Below are 18,648 nucleotides of genomic sequence, written 5' to 3' on the forward strand. Positions count from 1 at the left end.
GCTCTGTATAGACCTCCCGATTCTGGACCTGACTGCTTAAATAAACTACAAAATCATATGTCATATCACGAAAATAGCAAAATTTTGTTGATGGGAGATTTCAACTTGCCTTTGCCTGGTGTGGATTGGGAACGCCTTGAGTGTTTTGGTGCTAACAGTAAGCATGCAAATAAAATGTTTAATATAATGCTAACTCACAACTTGATGCAAGTAGTCCACGAACCAACCCGTCAAGTTGGTTCCACGAAATCATTATTAGATCTGTTGTTCCTGCCTCGCTATCTTGTAAGGTTTACTGTCACTGTGGAGCAGGGGCTTTCTGATCACTGCCTAGTTAGTGCTTCCTTACCTTTGGTACAACACACTAAAAACAAACAATCATCACTACGTTGTCTTAAAGATTATTCACGTGCTAACGACGCATCTGTAACTGAGCATCTAGAAACCTGCTTTCTAGATTTCGATGATACTGATGTCTGCGCACTCTGGGACCGGTTGAAAAAAATTTGTTTTTATTGCATCGAAACTTTTGTGCCAAGCAAATATAGAAAAGAACGTAAGGAAACCCCATGGATGACACATAGCATAGTTCAACTCCGGCGAAAGGTAAAACGGCACAAGAAGAAGCACACAGACGCTAAACAGAGAAAACATTTGCTCGACAATCTAGCATGCGCCATACGTGATTCTAAAGATTATTTTTTTTAACACATCAGTTCAAAATTTCATAAAAAACGAGCCAAGTAAATTTTGGAATTACATCAGTGAGAAAAAGAAAACCGTGTCACAAGTTTCGGTGAACAACGCTATGGTATGTGATCTGATGGCTATTGCCCAGCATTTTAATGAGTACTTTCAAAGCGTATTTTCCGCTCCGAGCGCGTGTACCGCGAATAGCCGGGTGTATCATCTTTCTGAAGTGAATTTCATATCTTATTCAGGTGTCTTTTCTATGTTATTAAACTTAAAAACGAAAACATCATGTGGTCCTGATAATATTCCAAATGTATTCCTTCGTCGTTATGCTGAAACCCTGGCGAAATTCCTCGTGGTCATATTTCGTGCTTCTTTGCTGACAAGCAAATTACCTGATGACTGGAGGACAGCCCGAATTGTCCCCGTTTACAAAAAAGGAAATCGTCTTTTGTTGCAAAACTATCGTCCCATATCATTGACTTCATCGTGCTGTAAGCTACTAGAGCATATAGTTGCACACTGTGTGAATGAATTTCTAGAAAAAAATTTGGTCATTAACGAATTCCAACACGTGTTCAGAAGGAGTTTCTCGACAGTAACACAACTGATTACGGTAATTAACTCATTCACATCCTGTATAGATAGTAAGGGCCAAATTGATGCAATTTTTTTTAGATTTCAGCAAGGCGTTCGACAAAGTTACTCATGATAAATTAATTCTAAAAATGAAACATATTGGCCTTCCTGAGATTTTCATAACTTGGATAACCGCATACTTAAAGGACCGCAGGCAGTTTGTTGAAGTTGGTGGACTATGTTCGGGCTCTCTTCCAGTTTCATCCGGTGTACCACAGGGAAGTGTCTTGGGCCCTCTGCTTTTTCTTTTATATATTAATGACATTGTTCAAGTAATTAGCCCATCGGTGCATATTAGATTGTTCGCAGACGATTGTATATTATTCAAAGAAATTACTTATAGGGATGACCAGAATGTTTTGAACAATGCTGTGAACAATGTTTTGAAATGGTGCGACCAATGGGGCATGGTTCTCAATGCTGACAAAAGTGTGTATCTTCCGATAACAAGAAAAACATACCACATAGTTACACATACAAATTAATTTCGTCCCCTCTTGAACAAGTATCTAACTACAAATACTTAGGCATAACTATAACTAGCAAATTAACGTGGAACTTGCATATCAATAACATTTGCTCTTCCGGATTTCGCAAATTGTGCTGCTTAAGACATAAACTGAAGAACGCACCTCCTAACATCAAGCTACTTTGTTATTCTTCTATAATCAGACCAAAACTCGAATACGCATGCGTAGTGTGGGACCCGTATACTAAATCTAACATAGCCAATTTGGAACGAATACAGAGAAAGGCTGTTAGATTCATCTTTAATAAATATGCAAAGACTGACTCCCCCACCACTTAGATGGAAATTAACCAAATTGAACGACTTGAACTCCGAAGAAAAAAGTTCAGGTTAGAGTTTCTTGCGCTTTTATTACAGAACAAATTTGGTCTGTACCCCTCGTTATACTTAAAGAAGTTATCTGCCAGACAAACTCGTAATTACCACCCTAGTTTTCTAACCCCTATATTCGCCAAAACATACAGCTACAAGTTTTCATTTTTCCCACGAACTATAATAGATTGGAATCAAATAAACCAACCATTGCCCCATGAGGTCTAACCAATTAGTGCTATTTCTGTCTATTTTCCAGTGTTATTTCTTTCTTATTTCGCTCACTTGTACGCCCACCCTGCTTGGACTTAGTGTCCGCAGTATTTCATAAATAAATAAAATAAAAATAAGCATTAATCAATCCCTGGGATTCCTCATACCCCTCCTGGCGCAGTGATCCAGCGGTTAAGCGCTGCGGCATCACCCTGCGATGACAGGTGATCCCAGCGGTGGGCCTTGTGGAGCCCAGGTTGCTCTTCTCGAGCAACAAACCGTTAATTTATTTTCCACGGTGCGCAGTCTCCTGGCTATGCGGAGGGCAGGCTGCGATGACGCTGCAAGGTCACGTGACCTAGGCGGCCCACCCGCCTCCTATATTGCTCTCTGCGGACCACCTGCCAGAGCCACGTTCGGGAGTTTTGGCTCACAACGCCGACACCGGATTTTCTTTAAAACGAGGCCTTTAACACTATCGCGTTTAAATGGCCGACACCACTATCGTAAAGAGCAGTGGCGGATTCCAGCGCCGGCCACGTGGATGGGGCCAACACAGCAGTGGGCAGCTATCAGAAAGCAGGTGAAGCAGGTTTGGAAATGTACAGCTATTCGCAGGTGGCAGGTAAGGAGTCTGGAGGCGATGGAGAGGAAGTGAACAAGATATATCCCAGAAAGGAGGTCACACTCAGAGCCAACAAGGGGACAGAAACAATGCCTGTCAGTGATAACAGGAAGCAGAAACATGAAGTAAGAAGGTTGGGGGGGGGAGAGTACGCCCATGCTTATTGCTGGTAACTCAAACATGAGGAAGTGCGCCGGATCCATAATGGAGCAGCTAAAGGGAACTAGGTGAGTATCAGTCGGGACGTTCCCAGAGAGGACAATGAACACCGAGCTAAGAGGGATGGAAAGCAAACTGTCCTATAATTAATGTGGAGGACGCAACCTATTATTTGCAACGGTGGGACTGAATGATGCCACCTCAAGGGTGAAGACGTACAAATGGCGGAAAGATTAGCTGAGGGACTCGACAGCATAACGACAATAGCACAGCAGGTGCAGATCATGGTGCGCTCAGTGCCAGAGGTGCCAGGACTGAATGGAGAGTTTGACGAGGGCTTTTTGACTGTTAATCGGGAGATGACGAAGTTAAGCATAACGGAGGCCTTTGAAATCATCACCATCGTCAATCCAGTTTTATTTTCACCAAAATAAAATATACATGGCTAAACAGTGGGCAGGAGAAAAAGCTGCACAATATCAGCTTGACAAAGCCCCAACAATCCTGGCTTCAATGACAGCACTGTAACAGTTCAATTTCTTGTTCATTTTATAAGGAAACAAAAAAAAAAACAAAAACAAAGCGCAGTGAAAAATAAAGTACAGTATAAAGGAGAAGCCTCTATAGGTAAACTAATGGTCGTTAACAAACAATTGCATCGTGTCATCTTTGTTAAGGGCCGTAACGTGTATATCTTGCTTCGCGAAGTCATTGAGTGTGTGGGGGAGTGTGTATTCAGCGCGTTGATGGCCATAACTTGTGCGCGTGCCAGGAATTTTCCAATGCAGTTCATGGCGGTAGATTAGGGTGGAATAATCAGGGAAGTGCGTGCAGCAGGCGTGGTCAGAGGGTTTCGACGAGACGACATCTATTTGAGTGGAAGGGTGGGAACAGAGGTAGGTTGGCGCCTGGCGTTCGAGGCAGTCGCTTTTTTAGGTGGTTCACGGGGGCTCAGAGAGTAGGGGTAGGGTTCGAGCTTCTATCCCAGAATCGAGGGTAATCAAACCCGCGAAAAACTTTCGGCGCTGCGCCTGTTTCCTCGACAAGCTCGAGCAGCGCTAACAAGCGCCGCTGCCCAATCGAAGTTGCGTTCGTTTACGACGAAGTTAGGTGCAGTCTATCGAGCCCGGCGTCTACCAGCTGAATCTGCGATGCACGCGGATTCCAAATGGCAGTATGAATGCGAGACACGAAGTAAGCAAGCTAGCGCTGCAAGAGTTCGTCTGCTACGTGCACCTCAAGCATGGCGGCCGGCGGCGGCACACCGCAGGGCTGCGGCGCGGATGTGCGTTAGTGCATACCACCGATACAAATTTTGCTAGTAACCTGACCTCATCTACGTCAGCAACGAGTCTGTTGAGTGGACTAGGGCTAATTGTCTTCAAAGAGTGGCAAAATTTACAACGCGCACTTTCAATCTCAGCGGCAATTTTTGCAGGAACTTTATGTGATGCGCAACTTTTTTGCGTTGAACTCAAAAAGTAATTTAAAAGAATTCTCACTACATTCACCAAGTAATTCTAATGAAATATTATTACTTTTTGACAGAAGTAATTTGTAATGAAAGTTAATTACTTTTGCGAGATTGCTAGGAAAGTAATTAGTAATGTAATCTAACTAGCTTTCAACCATAATTTTGCCATGTACGTATAGGGCTGCATAAGAGAAATGAGCTTACGACTGTTCAATCGTAACTGGAAAACAGCGAAACAAATATTTATAAATTCCCGTACACAAGGATAGAAGAAATTCCAATCAAGCTGATTTATGAATTAGGCCCAAGAAACAAGCAACTGTTTTAATGCATATCAGAAACAATATTAAGAAATAAGCAAATTCCGGTGAGATCGCGACAGACTAAAGAAATCTGATTTTTAAAGCAAAAAGAGATAGGATGCGCATGAAATCAATCAGATCAATTATGATATCTCTTACATATTGGCTGTGAAATTAAAAATTCCTACTTGGACAGAAAGCAATAAGATACTCGGTGATGTTCAGAACGACTTCAGAAGTGGTAGGCACTTCGATGATAGCCTGTTTGCTGGGGCGAAAAAAAAAGACCCCAGTATTTACCCTTCTTTGACATAAGCGGCGTATACTACAAAGTAAACAGGGAACTACTGTGGAATAGGCTGAAAGAGGAACGTATCGGTCATATCTGATTTCCGACAGGAAATATACCGAGATGACGAAATTGAAATCACGTGGAAAGGTAAAATAAGTAAGACAACTGTATAGGTGGACCATCATCATCATCATTAGCCTGACTACACGCACTGCATTTCAGAGGCCTCTCCCATGTCTCTCCAATTAACCCTGTCCATTGCCTGCTCCGGCCACCGAATCCCCGCAAACTTCTTAATCTTATCCAGCCACCTAACCTTGTGCCGCCCCTTGCTACGCTTGCCTTCTCTTGGAATCCACTCCGTTACCCTTAAGGACCATTGCTTTCCTTGCCTTCTCAATACATGCCCTGCCCAAGAGCCATAAATAAACACTAATATTCAACACTTAATTATACAACACACAAAACAAATCAAAAAGCACAGATAGAATGGAACAGGAGAAAATTAAAATTTGAGCGTGCAGAGCAATGGCCTTCCTACTAAGAATTTATCTGTAAAAAACACTTCAGTTTTTGCACAAAGGTGTCATGGTCTAATGTGAAAGCAATATTCTCTGGTAGTTTGTTCCAATGATGTATGGCACGGGAAAATGGCGAATGACTAAGCATGTGGGTACGTGCAAACATCGGTTCAATTTTCAGGCCAATACCTAAGCGCCGAAAAATGCGGTGTGCGGGTCTAATATAGGATAAAGTGAATGAAGACTGCCTGTTCAATACTTATGCCCGGTCCAGATGCTAATGGTCTGAGAGAGCAGTGCCAAAACTTTCTTATAAAGTTGTCGTCGTGGTCAAAGCTAAACGGACTTAAAGTCAACCCAACAAAGATGAAGCTAATGATTTTCATAGGAAAAAATATAGTTTACCAATTAAACTCTCGAATCACCTATAGAGGCCTGAATATAGAAATAGTTAAGTCACGCAAAATAATAGGAGTTATATTCAACAGTAATCTAAACTGGGACTTGCATGTCGTAGACATATGTAAAATAATATCCAAGGCAGTTGGCTCTGCCTCACACTGCCGGACAATCCTTCCAATTCAAATCAAGCTTCAACTATATGATGCATTATTTGCCTCGCACATTTACTACAGCCATCTTGTCTGCGAAACCACAGCAACCACTAATATGCACAAAATGTCTGTCCCGCAAAAAAGAATCCTGCATTATATTGCAAACCACGAATACCTCTCTCACACCAGTCCCACGTTCGCGACCTATAATATCATCCCCGTGTCGTGTTTGTACGAATTCAATATTTTACGCTCATTTTATTTTTCGCGAGGCTTCTTCCATTACTTCTTAATTGCCACCGCTTTATTAAAACGTCAAGAAAGTATCGTTTAAAAAAAAAACTCTGAAATTTGGCGCGTCTCGCGCTTCCGCACTAATTATAAAATCCAGTCACAAAAACATAATCTTCCACTTCTACTAAACAGGTACAGTTATGATACTAAGCCCACGCTAAACCAGTTGAGAAAACAATTTCTTAAGATATAGGAATAAAAATCGCATGAACAATGCTCTGATTACTAGTCTTACGCAACATATCTGTCGAAATAGTTGTGCTTTTCTCATAACCTAGTGCTCTTGTTTGCTGTACTTTGTTGCAATTTCTTTAGTTTACATATGTGCTGTGGTGTTTAAAGTATTGTATAACTGGCAAGTGCCTGCAATTTCAAGTAGTTGTTGGCTCTTTTGAATGATAAATATGTTTTGATATGCCTCATGTCTGAGTGACTTGACTGCAATGTTTGTGTCCACGATTTATTTATTGGAGCTACAATGTTTTATATACTACATATACTTGCTTTTTGAGCGCTTGTGTAGCACGCGTATGAACACGTCGGTTTAGTTTTTCTGCTGTTTATTTCGAGGTGTCTACATTGTAGTGTTTTAACGTTCACCACGCCCTACCTTGTAATGGTCACCTGGGCCACGTCAAGCTGCCTCGAGCAGCTTTTAGCCCAGGTGCTCCAACCAGTAAATCTCTGGTGAAAATAAAACTATTTGATTTGATTGGTTCAATTTTCAGAGCATTACCTAAGAGCGAAAAAATGCGGTGTGCGGGTCCAATATAAGTTGAAGCGAACGATGACTGGGCTGATGCAATCTGTGAAAATGTGATAATGATGCTAGTATACTTCGCTTTTCAAGTGATGGTAGCTTTAGCGATGCTTTGATGGGCGTTACACTAGAATGGCGTGCATAGTACATTAGCTATAAATCTCGCTGCTTTATTCTGTATCGACTCTATTTTTTTTTATAGTGCATTTGATGCGGGTTCCAACTTAAAGATGCGTATTTTATTTTTGAGCGGACAAGTGTAGTGTAAGCTAAAATCTTTGTGGCAGGGTTAGCTTGATGCAAGTGACGCCTTATAAATCCGCGTGCCTTAGATGAGTTAGTATCAACTGCATTGATCTGATTGTTCAGTGTTACATCAGACGAAAGATGAACACCTAGACATTTAACTGTGGAGACATTCTCAATGGGAATAGCAGTTTTGGAATAAAAGTGATTTTGAAGCTACTTATTGGTGGTGAATGTTATGGTGTTTGTTTTACAAACGCTGATTTGCATTTGCCACTGTTCACACCAAGTGGCGATGCTGTCAAGGTCTGTCTGCAAAGAGTTAGTGTCGTCAGGGTTGTTGATCTTCTATAAATAACACAGTCATCGGCAAATAATTTAGTATTAGAGGTAATTTATTTATTTTTATTTTATTTACAACATACTGATAGCCTCATTGTGGAGGCATTCCCAGGACAGGGATAAATAACACACATAAAAAACTTTTACGGTCAGGTTAGTGCCGGAATGAAAATAGTAATATTTGCTTGCAAAATATCTTGAAAAAAGGAACAAGGCAATGCAATACCATCCGATAAATCATGTGCGCAGAAAACAAAATAAAAACAAACATTTCGAAAAGAGTACACTTATTCCGATTCAAGATTTGACAATCCTTCCAAAAAACCATCAAACGAATTAAAGGTGACCACATCATTCGGCAACGCATTCCAAACTCGGATGGCTTGTAGAAAAAACGATGATTTGAATGTGCCACTACGAAATCTGTACTCGGTAATATTATTAATATGCTTTGTTCTATAATCACCTATATCATTAATGTACATCAAGAACAGAACTGGCCCGAGCACTCAGCCTTGCGGCACGCCAGATTTTATCAAGGTTGGGGAAGAACAATACCCATTTACACAGACATGTTGATAACGATTGATAAGATTAGTGACCCAAGTAATGATATGCTTGCCAATGTTGAGAAAATTGATTTTTAATAGTAAACGAGAATGGGGCACCTTATAAAACACTTTCGTGAAATCAATAAATATTGAGTGTATTCTTAATTTATCGTGGACGGCATGATGAAGGTCGGTAATTCAAACTGCGTATCACACGAACGACCACGTAGGAAGCCATGCTGATTAGGAAAAAAGAAGCTGTGGTCGCTCAAGTATTTCAATATGGCAGAAGATATATGTTCCAACAGTTTGCACAGTATACTGGTTAAGGAGATAGGTCTGTAAATTGTTAGCATGGATTGGTCACGCGATTTGTGTATAAACGAGCATGTTTCCACGGGTCAGGTACGCACCCGTGTCTAAACATTGCTGGAGAAAGGCGGTAAAAATGTGAGATATAGCCGGTTTTGCTAATTTAATAGCTTAGGGCATACACCGTTAGGACCAGGCGACGAGTTAATTTGTGGTCTGTCAATTGCTTTTTCTATCTCTTCAGTACTGATGATGAGATTGTCAATGGCGGCGCTAACAGAAGGAAAGTTGAGATCAGCGAGAATGGACATCTCTTCAGTAAATACGGAACTAAAAAATAAAGTAAATCGTTTTGCTGCCTGCGGTGGCGAAAAGTACTCGTCGTCCGTTATAACTGATATATCGTGTCTAGCTGAATACTTGGAATTTATTACCTTCCAAAACTTCTTGGTATCATTTTTGGTAGGGCCGCTATATCGTGATTAAAAAATTTGTCTTTACCTAATTGAATTGCAAGTAACTTGAGTTGGAAGTAAGCGGTCGTGTTGTCATTCTTTTTCTGTGTCCTCTTTTTGCGCTTTTGCGCTCAGCATTCATCATATTCTCAATCGTCCGTTTAAATCCCAGAACTGGAGGAAGAAGCGCCGCAGTCCAGCGCCGTCATCTTCTGCGTGGTTTACATGGTCCACGATCAGTATGCGGACCTTGACCTTCTCGTCAATGACACCTGGGGGCGACACTGTGACCACTTGCTCTTCGTCAGCAGTGATCCGGAGGCGGTGCGGCTGGGACTGACCACGTTCGTGGACGAGCCCGATCAATCACGGGCATGCCACAGGGTCCTCCGCCACTTGCACCAGCGGGGCTCCGCCGTCGCGCAGTGGGTTCTGTGGGCACCGGTCAGCTCTTTCGTCATCGTGGAAAATCTAAGGTGAGTTCATCTTTGTTCTCACCGAAAAACAGCGCGCTTACACGGGACACGAGAAAGGAGACACGCACACACACAGCGCTGACTTACAACTGCAGGTTTTATTGCGTTGCTCACAATAAATACTAGAAGGGAAAAACAAAAAGAGTGGAAGGCGAGGAAGAATTCCTTCTGTCGCATCATGTCGTCATAGTTATTCAAGATATTGCATCTCTTTTCTTGTCAATGCTATCGATGGTGTGCTAACGCATGACGCGGCTTTCCTATCAATGATGAAAGCTTCATACAGCTCGCGCTTGTGCTGGTGATTATATCGCCTCAAAATCTGGCTTCGTCCAAAGTTAGGTGTGCAGTGACAGCCAGATACGTGTTTTGCCAGCGTGCTGCCGTATCCCGTGCGGATGTTAGTGGCGTGCTCTCGTAAACAGTCGTTTATGCAACGTCCACTTTGACCCACATACGATGCACCGCATGACAGCGGGATCTCGTAAATTACCTCCGTGTCACATGTGGTGAACATTTGTTCATGCTTTTTACTGCACCGCACTGGTTTTGGGACATCTTCGTTCACCAATCTGCAAAGCAAATTGAGCTTTCTGGGTGCAGTTAGAATCAAATCCACTCCAGCGCGCCCTACTATCTTCTTCAACGAGTGGCTGATCACGTGTAGATACGGCATAACAGCCCTCTTCTCTTTTTCTTTCCGTGGCTTCTTCGGGTGGCCAGATTGGCGGAGATCTTTCAGGAGCTTGAATCCGATCCCTGAAATGAGGGCATTCGGGAAGCCCGCTTCGCGTAGACGTTTCAGCTGGGACTCTGTGCTAGCTTGCTGACGGTGATGGCACGATCTTTTGAGGGCATTCTTAAAGGCACCCAAGGATATTGCTCGTTTGACGAGCTTCGTATGCGAGGAAGAGTATGGCAAAAGGCTTCTCTTTGACCTCGGAGCATAGCACTACCACAGATGGTCCTCACTTGGAAACAACCGCAGGTCAAGGTACTGAAGTTGGCCTTCATCAGGCAATTCTTTTGTCAATTCAAATTCTCCTAAGTTTTCAGAAAATACCTTGAAAAGGGCCTCCACGTCCTTGCCTGGGTCCTGACCTGGGTCCTTGCATGGGTGAAAACTTTATTCTTTAGAGCTGCACAGCTGCCCGATCTTGAGAAACAAGCCACAAAATGTTTACAGTCACTCCAAGAATGGTCTCAAAATAATTTATTAAACATAAACACTGCAAAAATGAAGGCAGTGCTTTTCCGGTCTCGTAACAAGTTGACAAATATGCCACACTCTGTTTAAGGATCGGTAAGTCGCTCATCGAAACGGTCCCTGCGGTCAAACGTTTAGGTGTTATTTTTAATGAGCATTTGAGTTGGAATGATCACGTTGACATGGTGATGAACAAGCTGTCAAAGGTTGTCGGTATTTTGTGTCGACTGAGATATTTCATGCCGAAGATTATCAAGAAAATGTTGTATAGTGCACTTTTTTCCTCTGTTGTAAATTATTGTTTTTTGGTGTGGGGTACCACGTCTTTTACAAATATTAACCGCTTGTATCTTCTTCAAAAGAAAGCTGTTCGAAATATTTTGAATGCTCCTCGACTAGAACACACCGAACCGTTTTTCAATGAACTTCGAATCATCCGTTTGCCACAGCTGTACGAAGTTTTACTTCTACAACGGTATAAAACCGGTGTTAATGACAATAATTGCAATATGCTAAATCTGTCAGGATTACAATGCAATGAGCCAAAGTACACTACACGTGCGACACCCAAATGGTATGTGCCTAGGAGGCGAACAAATTATGGTCATCAAATGTTGAGCTACACTCTCCCACATCCACTAAATAAGGAGTCCGAATTGATGTACAGCTAATGCCAAATATGTTGCTTTTGTTCATTTTCTTATTTTTATCCCTGGAAATGCTACCATGTTGTGTACCACTGCAAAGCCCTTGTGGGGTGCGTCGGCCTCGTCAAGCCTTCCCAATGGCTTCTTGTCGGCGCATCCAACATCGTCATGATGTTAAATAAACATGATTTATTTATTTATTTATTTATTTATTTATTTATTTATTGATTGATTGATTGATTGATTGAACTTCAGTACCTTGACCTGCGGTTGTTTCCAAGTGAGGACCATCTGTGCTGGTGCTATGCTCCGAGGTCAAAGAGAAGCCTTTTGCCATACTCTTCCTCGCATACGAAGCTCGTCAAACGAGCAAAAGCCTTGGGTGCCTTTAAGAATACCCTCAAAAGATCGTGCCATCACCGTCAGCAAGCTAGCACAGAGTCCCAGCTGAAACGTCTACGCGAAGCGGGCTTCCCGAATGCCCTCATTTCAGGGATCGGATTCAAGCTCCTGAAAGATCTCCGCCAATCTGGCCACCCGAAGAAGCCACGGAAAGAAAAAGAGAAGAGGGCTGTTATGCCGTATCTACACGTGATCAGCCACTCGTTGAAGAAGATAGTAGGGCGCGCTGGAGTGGATTTGATTCTAACTGCACCCAGAAAGCTCAATTTGCTTTGCAGATTGGTGAACGAAGATGCCCCAAAACCAGTGCGGTGCAGTAAAAAGCATGAACAAATGTTCACCACATGTGACACGGCGGTAATTTACGAGATCCCGCTGTCATGCGGTGCATCGTATGTGCGTCAAAGTGGACGTTGCATAAACGACTGTTTACGAGAGCACGCCACTAACATCCGCACGGGATACGGCAGCACGCTGGCAAAACACGTATCTGGCTGTCACTGCACACCTAACTTTGGACGAAGCCAGATTTTGAGGCGATATAATCACCAGCACAAGCGCGAGCTGTATGAAGCTTTCATCATTGATAGGAAAGCCGCGTCATGCGTTAGCACACCATCGATAGCATTGACAAGAAAAGAGATTCAATATCTTGAATAACTATGACGACATGATGCGACAGAAGGAATTCTTCCTCGCCTTCCACTGCTTTTGTTTTTCCCTTCTAGTATTTATTGTGAGCAATGCAATAAAACCTGCAGTTGTAAGTCAGCGCTGTGTGTGTGCGTGTCTCCTTTCTCGTGTCCCGTGTAAGCGCGCTGTTTTTCGGTGAGATCATGTACCAACTGGCCCGGCAACTGTCCTTAATGCATCTTTGTTGTTTAGCGAAGCGCCGGTTAAAACGAGGGGGAATGAACACCTGTAACGGCAAACGAAAAGGAACAGTTATCGGCGCTGACCAGCTGATACTACACCTCGCCAACGCTTAACCTGTAACTGCCAAAGCAACATCATCTCCTTCACAAAAAATGATGGACGATCAACGCGAATGATGCGTTATAGTTTGCCTTTGCACACTGTTCCCCAGGAGCGTAGCAGCCGCTGCCGGTGACGGGTTCGGACCACGCCTACAGGCGGCGTACTAGAATGCGCCCCGCTTCCGATCCAATCCAGCATCCACAGGTCTACACGCCGTCACCCTGTCCACTATCCCCACCCGCCGCTGCCGTCTACCCTTTTCCTTCCCCCACATTCTCTGCCCTCTTCACTGAAAGTAGGCTGAGGAAGTTCCCTCTCTCCACAATGCCACCAACTTTCTCTCCACGCTCACTCTCCCTCCACCCTTCCTCTAAAAGCGGACAGAGAGATTTGCCTCTGCCCACTTTCCCACCCGCCATCATCACCGTCACCCTATCTCCGTTTTTCTTTTCACGTCCCCTTCTGGTGTTAAAGTGAACAGGAAATCTCATGTTTCCACTTCGCTACCTACCAACCGAGGCTTCAGACGGAGGGACGAATTTTTCCATCACGTGCGCTGTAATGCTTATGCATTCCACGTCCATCGGCCCTCCCAGAACGGTCAACCTCGTGGGAGGTCCACCAACAGCAGAGGATATATTTAAAGCATAATATATTGTCACGGGAGACAGGGCGACAGCTCACTGACAGATAAAATTCGGCAGCTAGCCAGCGCGACAACACTTCAACGTCATTACTTTCATGCGCCACCTGAGAACACCAGGTGGCATTACTCCCCCTTGCGAGCGTTGGCATGGAAACAAAACGATCAGAACAAGAACAGGTTTGGCAATGAAGGCGGGCGGAGTCCCACGCGACAACTAGACAGACTCAGAGCGTACTGCACATTACCGCGTGAAGTACTGTTTCATGCGGACTATGTGCACAACCTGAGAGCGGGGTGAGCGATGATGAGGCTTCGCAGTCCCGTTTGGAAGAACTTCGTAGGTCACCTTTGTGACAAGGCGCAAAACTCTAAGGTACAAAGTAACGGCACATCAGGGCTTGTCTGACCCAAACTCTGACACCCAAACTTGCTCACCGGGTGGCATGTGACGTGCCGATGACGGAGTTTATAGCTGAGTGCATCAGTGCCCTGCTGCCGATGAAGGTGACTATGGGCCAGTTGACGTCCTTCCTCGGCGCGCTGAGCGAACTGCTCGGAGTCTGGCGTGAGATCAGGACGAGCTGGTCTTCCACGGCGGGGCTGGTTAGCAAGGTCTCCCATCGCTCGGTAAGGGAGGGTGAGGGATGGGGTGGGGTAGTGGGGCAGGTAAGAGGTGGGGGGATTTCCTTGTTGAAGTTGCATACTCCAATGACATGTTGGAGCGTGCCTAACTGCGCCTTGCAGAAATCACATTCCTTCTCGTACCTTTCCGGGTACATCTTGTTTTGAAGATAAGGGTGCGGGAAGGATCCTGCCTGTATCTGCCTGTATATCGCTTGCTGTTCTCTGTTAAGCGATTTGTGAGGATCGGGGTAACGTCGCCTCTGCGTCTTGTAATAGTTCGTAATGTCCTTATAACTAATAATGGACTGTGGCTCACCTTCCTCTGCCCGGTATTCCATCTCTCGGGCGAACTGGTGGGCAAGTTCGTTGCTCTCCAGCCCAGAGTGAGCCGGTGTCCATATCAACTCAACTTTCCTTTCAGGAACGTCGCGTTTACTTTTGAGAATTCCTAGTGCCGCAAGGGACACCCACCCCTTTCTATAACTGTTATACGCCTTTTGCGAGTCAGTGACAATTCTTCCCACTTTGGGCTGCGCGAGTGCTAGCGCTATCGCGGCCTCTTCTGCCACGTCTGGAAAAGACGTCTCAATAGATGCGCAGGTTACGAGCATATTCCGCGTCGTAACTGCCAGCGTGGCTTTCGATGAAAACTTGGGTAATGAAGCGTCTGTGAAGAGAGTGACGCCCTGTTCTTCTTCTTTAATTTGATCTAATGTCTCCGTCAAAGCCGCTATACGAGCCGCTCTGCGGCCGTCGTTACGACCCAGCCTGATGTTTCGAGGCAGCGGTTTACTGTAGATTTTATGCGCCCACAACCTGGGTAACGGTCCCGTTTCCTTCCGGTCTGCCTCTTGCCAGCCCAACTTGGCAAGAACGCGACGTCCCGCCGAAGTTTGACTGAGCCGGACTCTTTGATTGGACAGATGAGCTTCTATTAACTCTTCAACGTTGCTGTGCTTGGCCATGCCGAGAAGCTTGTCGGTCGAGGAATGCGTCGGTATGCCCAGCGCCATCTTGGTTGCCTTGCGTATAATAACGTTCAACTGGTCCTGGTCTTTCTTGAGTAAATTCAGGTACGGCGCCGCGTAAACGATGCGCGACGTCACGAAGGCCTGGACAAGCGTCAGTGCATCGTCCTCCTTGAATCCTCTTTTTCTGTTCGTTACTCTCCTGATCATGTGCGAAATTTGTTCCGTTGAAACCTTGATCTTGTCTATCGACGCCCCCGCCTTGCCGTTGTTCTGGAAGATGACACCCAGAATACGTGCTTGCGTGGTTGGCGTTATGTTCGCCCCATCGATGGTGATGCGGATGTTCTCTTGGTCTCCTTGCTTTCCTCTGGGCTTGATGACGAGTAACTCCGACTTCTGGGGCGAGCAACTGAGGCCGCACGATTGAGCGAACTCGTGCACGGTCTTTGCCACTCTCTGAAGGGTCTCCTCCATCCAACTCTCCGACCCTGCCCTCGACGTCCACACGGTGATATCGTCTGCGTAAAGAGCGTGATCTGTGCCCTCTATGTCTTGAAGCAAAGTCGGGAGAGGGAGGAGTGCCAGGTTGAAGAGAAGCGGCGAAAGAACCGACCCTTGCGGGGTGCCTCTGTCTCCCAGGGCTATTGGTTTCGACTTCTCCTCTCCAATTTTGATTGTTGCCGTTCTGTTGGTTAAGAAATCCTGCACATACTTGAAGGTGCTCTTCCCGCACCCCGTTTGGCGCAGGTTACGGAGGATACTTTCGTGTGTGACGTTATCGAAGGCCCCCTTTAGATCGATCGCCAGGATAGCTCTTGGCGTATGAGGCTTCGCCTGCTTGATAACTAGCTCGTGTAGTTGCACCAAGACGTCTTGCGTGCTCAGGTGCCTCCGGAATCCGTACATAGTCGGTGGTAGCTGATCAGTGACGTCCAAATGTCTCTGTAGTCTCTTGAAAACCATACGCTCGACCACCTTCCCCACACACGACGTGAGGAAGATGGGGCGCAGGTTGTCGACGTGGGGTGGTTTCTCCGGCTTGGGAATGAAACGCACCTCCGCTTCTTTCCATTCTTTTGGTAACGAACCCTTCTCCCAGGACGTGTTGGCGAGGTTTAGCAGTTCAGCTCGGCTTTTGTCGCTCATATGTTTTAGCATCTTGTATGTAATGCCGTCAATGCCCGGCGCGCTGCCTTGATTACTTTCATCGATAGGGGCCAGGCGGCTAGGGAAGCATATGGGTCCCGTGAAGAGGGAACCACTCCCATCGACGGCGTCTAAGCAGACGTCGAGCTCGAATCAATAAAGTTGTTTCTCTCTCTCTCTCTCTCTGGTGTGAGCGGGTGATCATCATTGCAGCATGGAACCATGGCATACAACATCGTCTGAACAGCAGGTCCGTGGACCAAACGAAAAAGGCGGGTGGTTTCTTGGGTGGCCGTGTTGTAGGCGTACGTAACGTACGGGAGATTTTTGTCCCATGTTTCTCTGTGAGCCCGTTCGTCTGTTGGTGACAGGCAGTGTTTTTGCGGTGGATCTTGTGACTCAGCTCAAATACGTTGCGCATGAGTTGTGCCGTAAACGCCGTGCCTTGATCAGTGATTATGTGGGACGGTGCGCCATTACACAACACGATTTTCCGCTTAAACATCTGGGCGATCTCAGATGACGTGCTACGCTGCACTGCCTTAGTTTCCGCATACCTTAATAAATAGTCGGTCGCAACTATAATCCGTTTGTGACCGACCGATGACACAAAAAATGGGCCCAGAAGATCGATGCCGACTTGTTCAAACAGCGTTCGAGGCGGTTGAATAGGTTGGAGCAAATCCGCGGATTTGAGAGGGGCGCCTTCCCACGTTGGCAGTCGCGGCAGCCTCTGACGTAACGATGAACGGCGTCAGAAACTTTTATAATATGCCTGGCGCACGCGTGCAAGTGTACGTGCAAAGCCCAAGTGGCCGGAGGTGGGCTCATCGTGGCGAGCAAAAAGGATATCCGCGCGGGGGTATGCCGGCCCGACGAGGAGGTGGGCTCGGTCAACAGTGCTGGAGTTTTTCTTAAACAAAATGTCGTTCCGGAGGCAGAAGGCCGGCAGGTTCCTAGAAAACTGTCGATGTACATCGGCAGCTTAGCCCTCTAGATAATGATATGTCGCAGGTCTGGGCCAACTCACTCTTGGGGCATTAAGTCTAAGTCACTGACAACTCAAAGAAAGCCACTCTCGTCCTCGATTTTGTTATCGGCTAACCCGACGGGTGCGCGCAAGAGTGCGTCAGAGTCTTCCTGCGTCAGGCCAGGTTTACGCGCAACAGTGCAGTCGAATTCTTGGAGGCGGAGGCTCCATCTTGCTAGGCACCCCGATGGGTCGCGAAGATTGTGCAGCCAGCACAGAGAATAGTGGTCGGTAACCACTTTGACAAGGCGGCCGTAGAGGTAAGGTTGAAATTTCATGGTTGCCTACACAACCGTGAGGCATTCATTTGCCATAGTCGAATAGTGTGTTCCAGCGCGAAAGAGCGTGCGGCTTGCATACGCGATGACACTTTACACGCCACCTTCGTGTTGGACGAGAACGGTGCCGAGGCCGATGTTGCTGGCGTCGGTGTCGACTTCGATGTCAGCCTCTTCATCAAAGTGCGCAAGAACAGGGGTTGTTTGCAGCAGTCTGCGCAGACCGGCAAAAGCTTCGTGCTGCTCGGCTGCCCACACTAAATGTTTACCATCGCGCGGGAAGCGGTACAGGGGTGCGGCAATCTGAAAAGTTGGCGATGGAGCGGCGGTAGTATACGCACCGACCCAGAAAGCGTTGCACACTTTTCTTGGTTGTAGGAACGGGAAAATTGGCGACAGCAGCAATTTTCCCAGGGTCGGGTTTAACGCCCTTGGCACTCACAAGATGGCCGAGAAACTTCATCTCTTTGTACCCAAAGTGGCAATTCCTAACACTGTCGTCAGGTGTTCATGGTGCTCTACAAATGTTTCGAAAACATGACGACATCATCGAGATAAACCAAAAAAGTTTGCAATTTGAGTCCAGTGAGAACTGAATCCATTATGCGCTGGAAAGTTGCCGGCGCTGAATATAGCACAAAAGCCCGGACAGTCCGTCGGGGGTAACGAAAGCCGTTTTTTCGCGGAAGAGCTCGTCGACCTCCATCTGCCAGTACACGCCCTTTAAGTCAATTAATGTGAAGTACTGGGCGTGACGAAGTCTGTCGAGCGAGTCGTCAATACGAGGCAGCAGGTAGACACATTTTTAATGATGTTGCTCCGCTTTCGATAATCAACGCAGAAGTGGAGTGTCCAATTCTTTTTCTTCACCAGCACGACAGGTAACGACCAGGGGCTGTTGGAAGGTTGAATGGTTCCATCTGAAAGCAACTCCTTCACCTGCGTTTGGATCGGCTCACGCTCCTTCGGT

The 18,648-nt window shown here is 45.7% G+C and overlaps 1 protein-coding gene across 1 annotated transcript in view; it reads left to right on the forward strand.

Annotated features, from left to right (window-relative positions):
• The window catches only part of LOC144123113 (glycoprotein-N-acetylgalactosamine 3-beta-galactosyltransferase 1-B-like), a 380,861-nt gene that overhangs the window by 80,236 nt on the left and 281,977 nt on the right, over window positions 1-18,648 (forward strand). Inside the window, exon 3 of the mRNA XM_077656016.1 lies at window positions 9,446-9,749. Within this exon, the coding sequence (XP_077512142.1) occupies window positions 9,446-9,749 (304 nt within the window). The remainder of the gene's footprint in view (window positions 1-9,445; window positions 9,750-18,648) is intronic.

Source organism: Amblyomma americanum, chromosome 3 (assembly GCF_052857255.1).
Source record: "Amblyomma americanum isolate KBUSLIRL-KWMA chromosome 3, ASM5285725v1, whole genome shotgun sequence".
Lineage (NCBI taxonomy): Eukaryota > Metazoa > Arthropoda > Arachnida > Ixodida > Ixodidae > Amblyomma > Amblyomma americanum.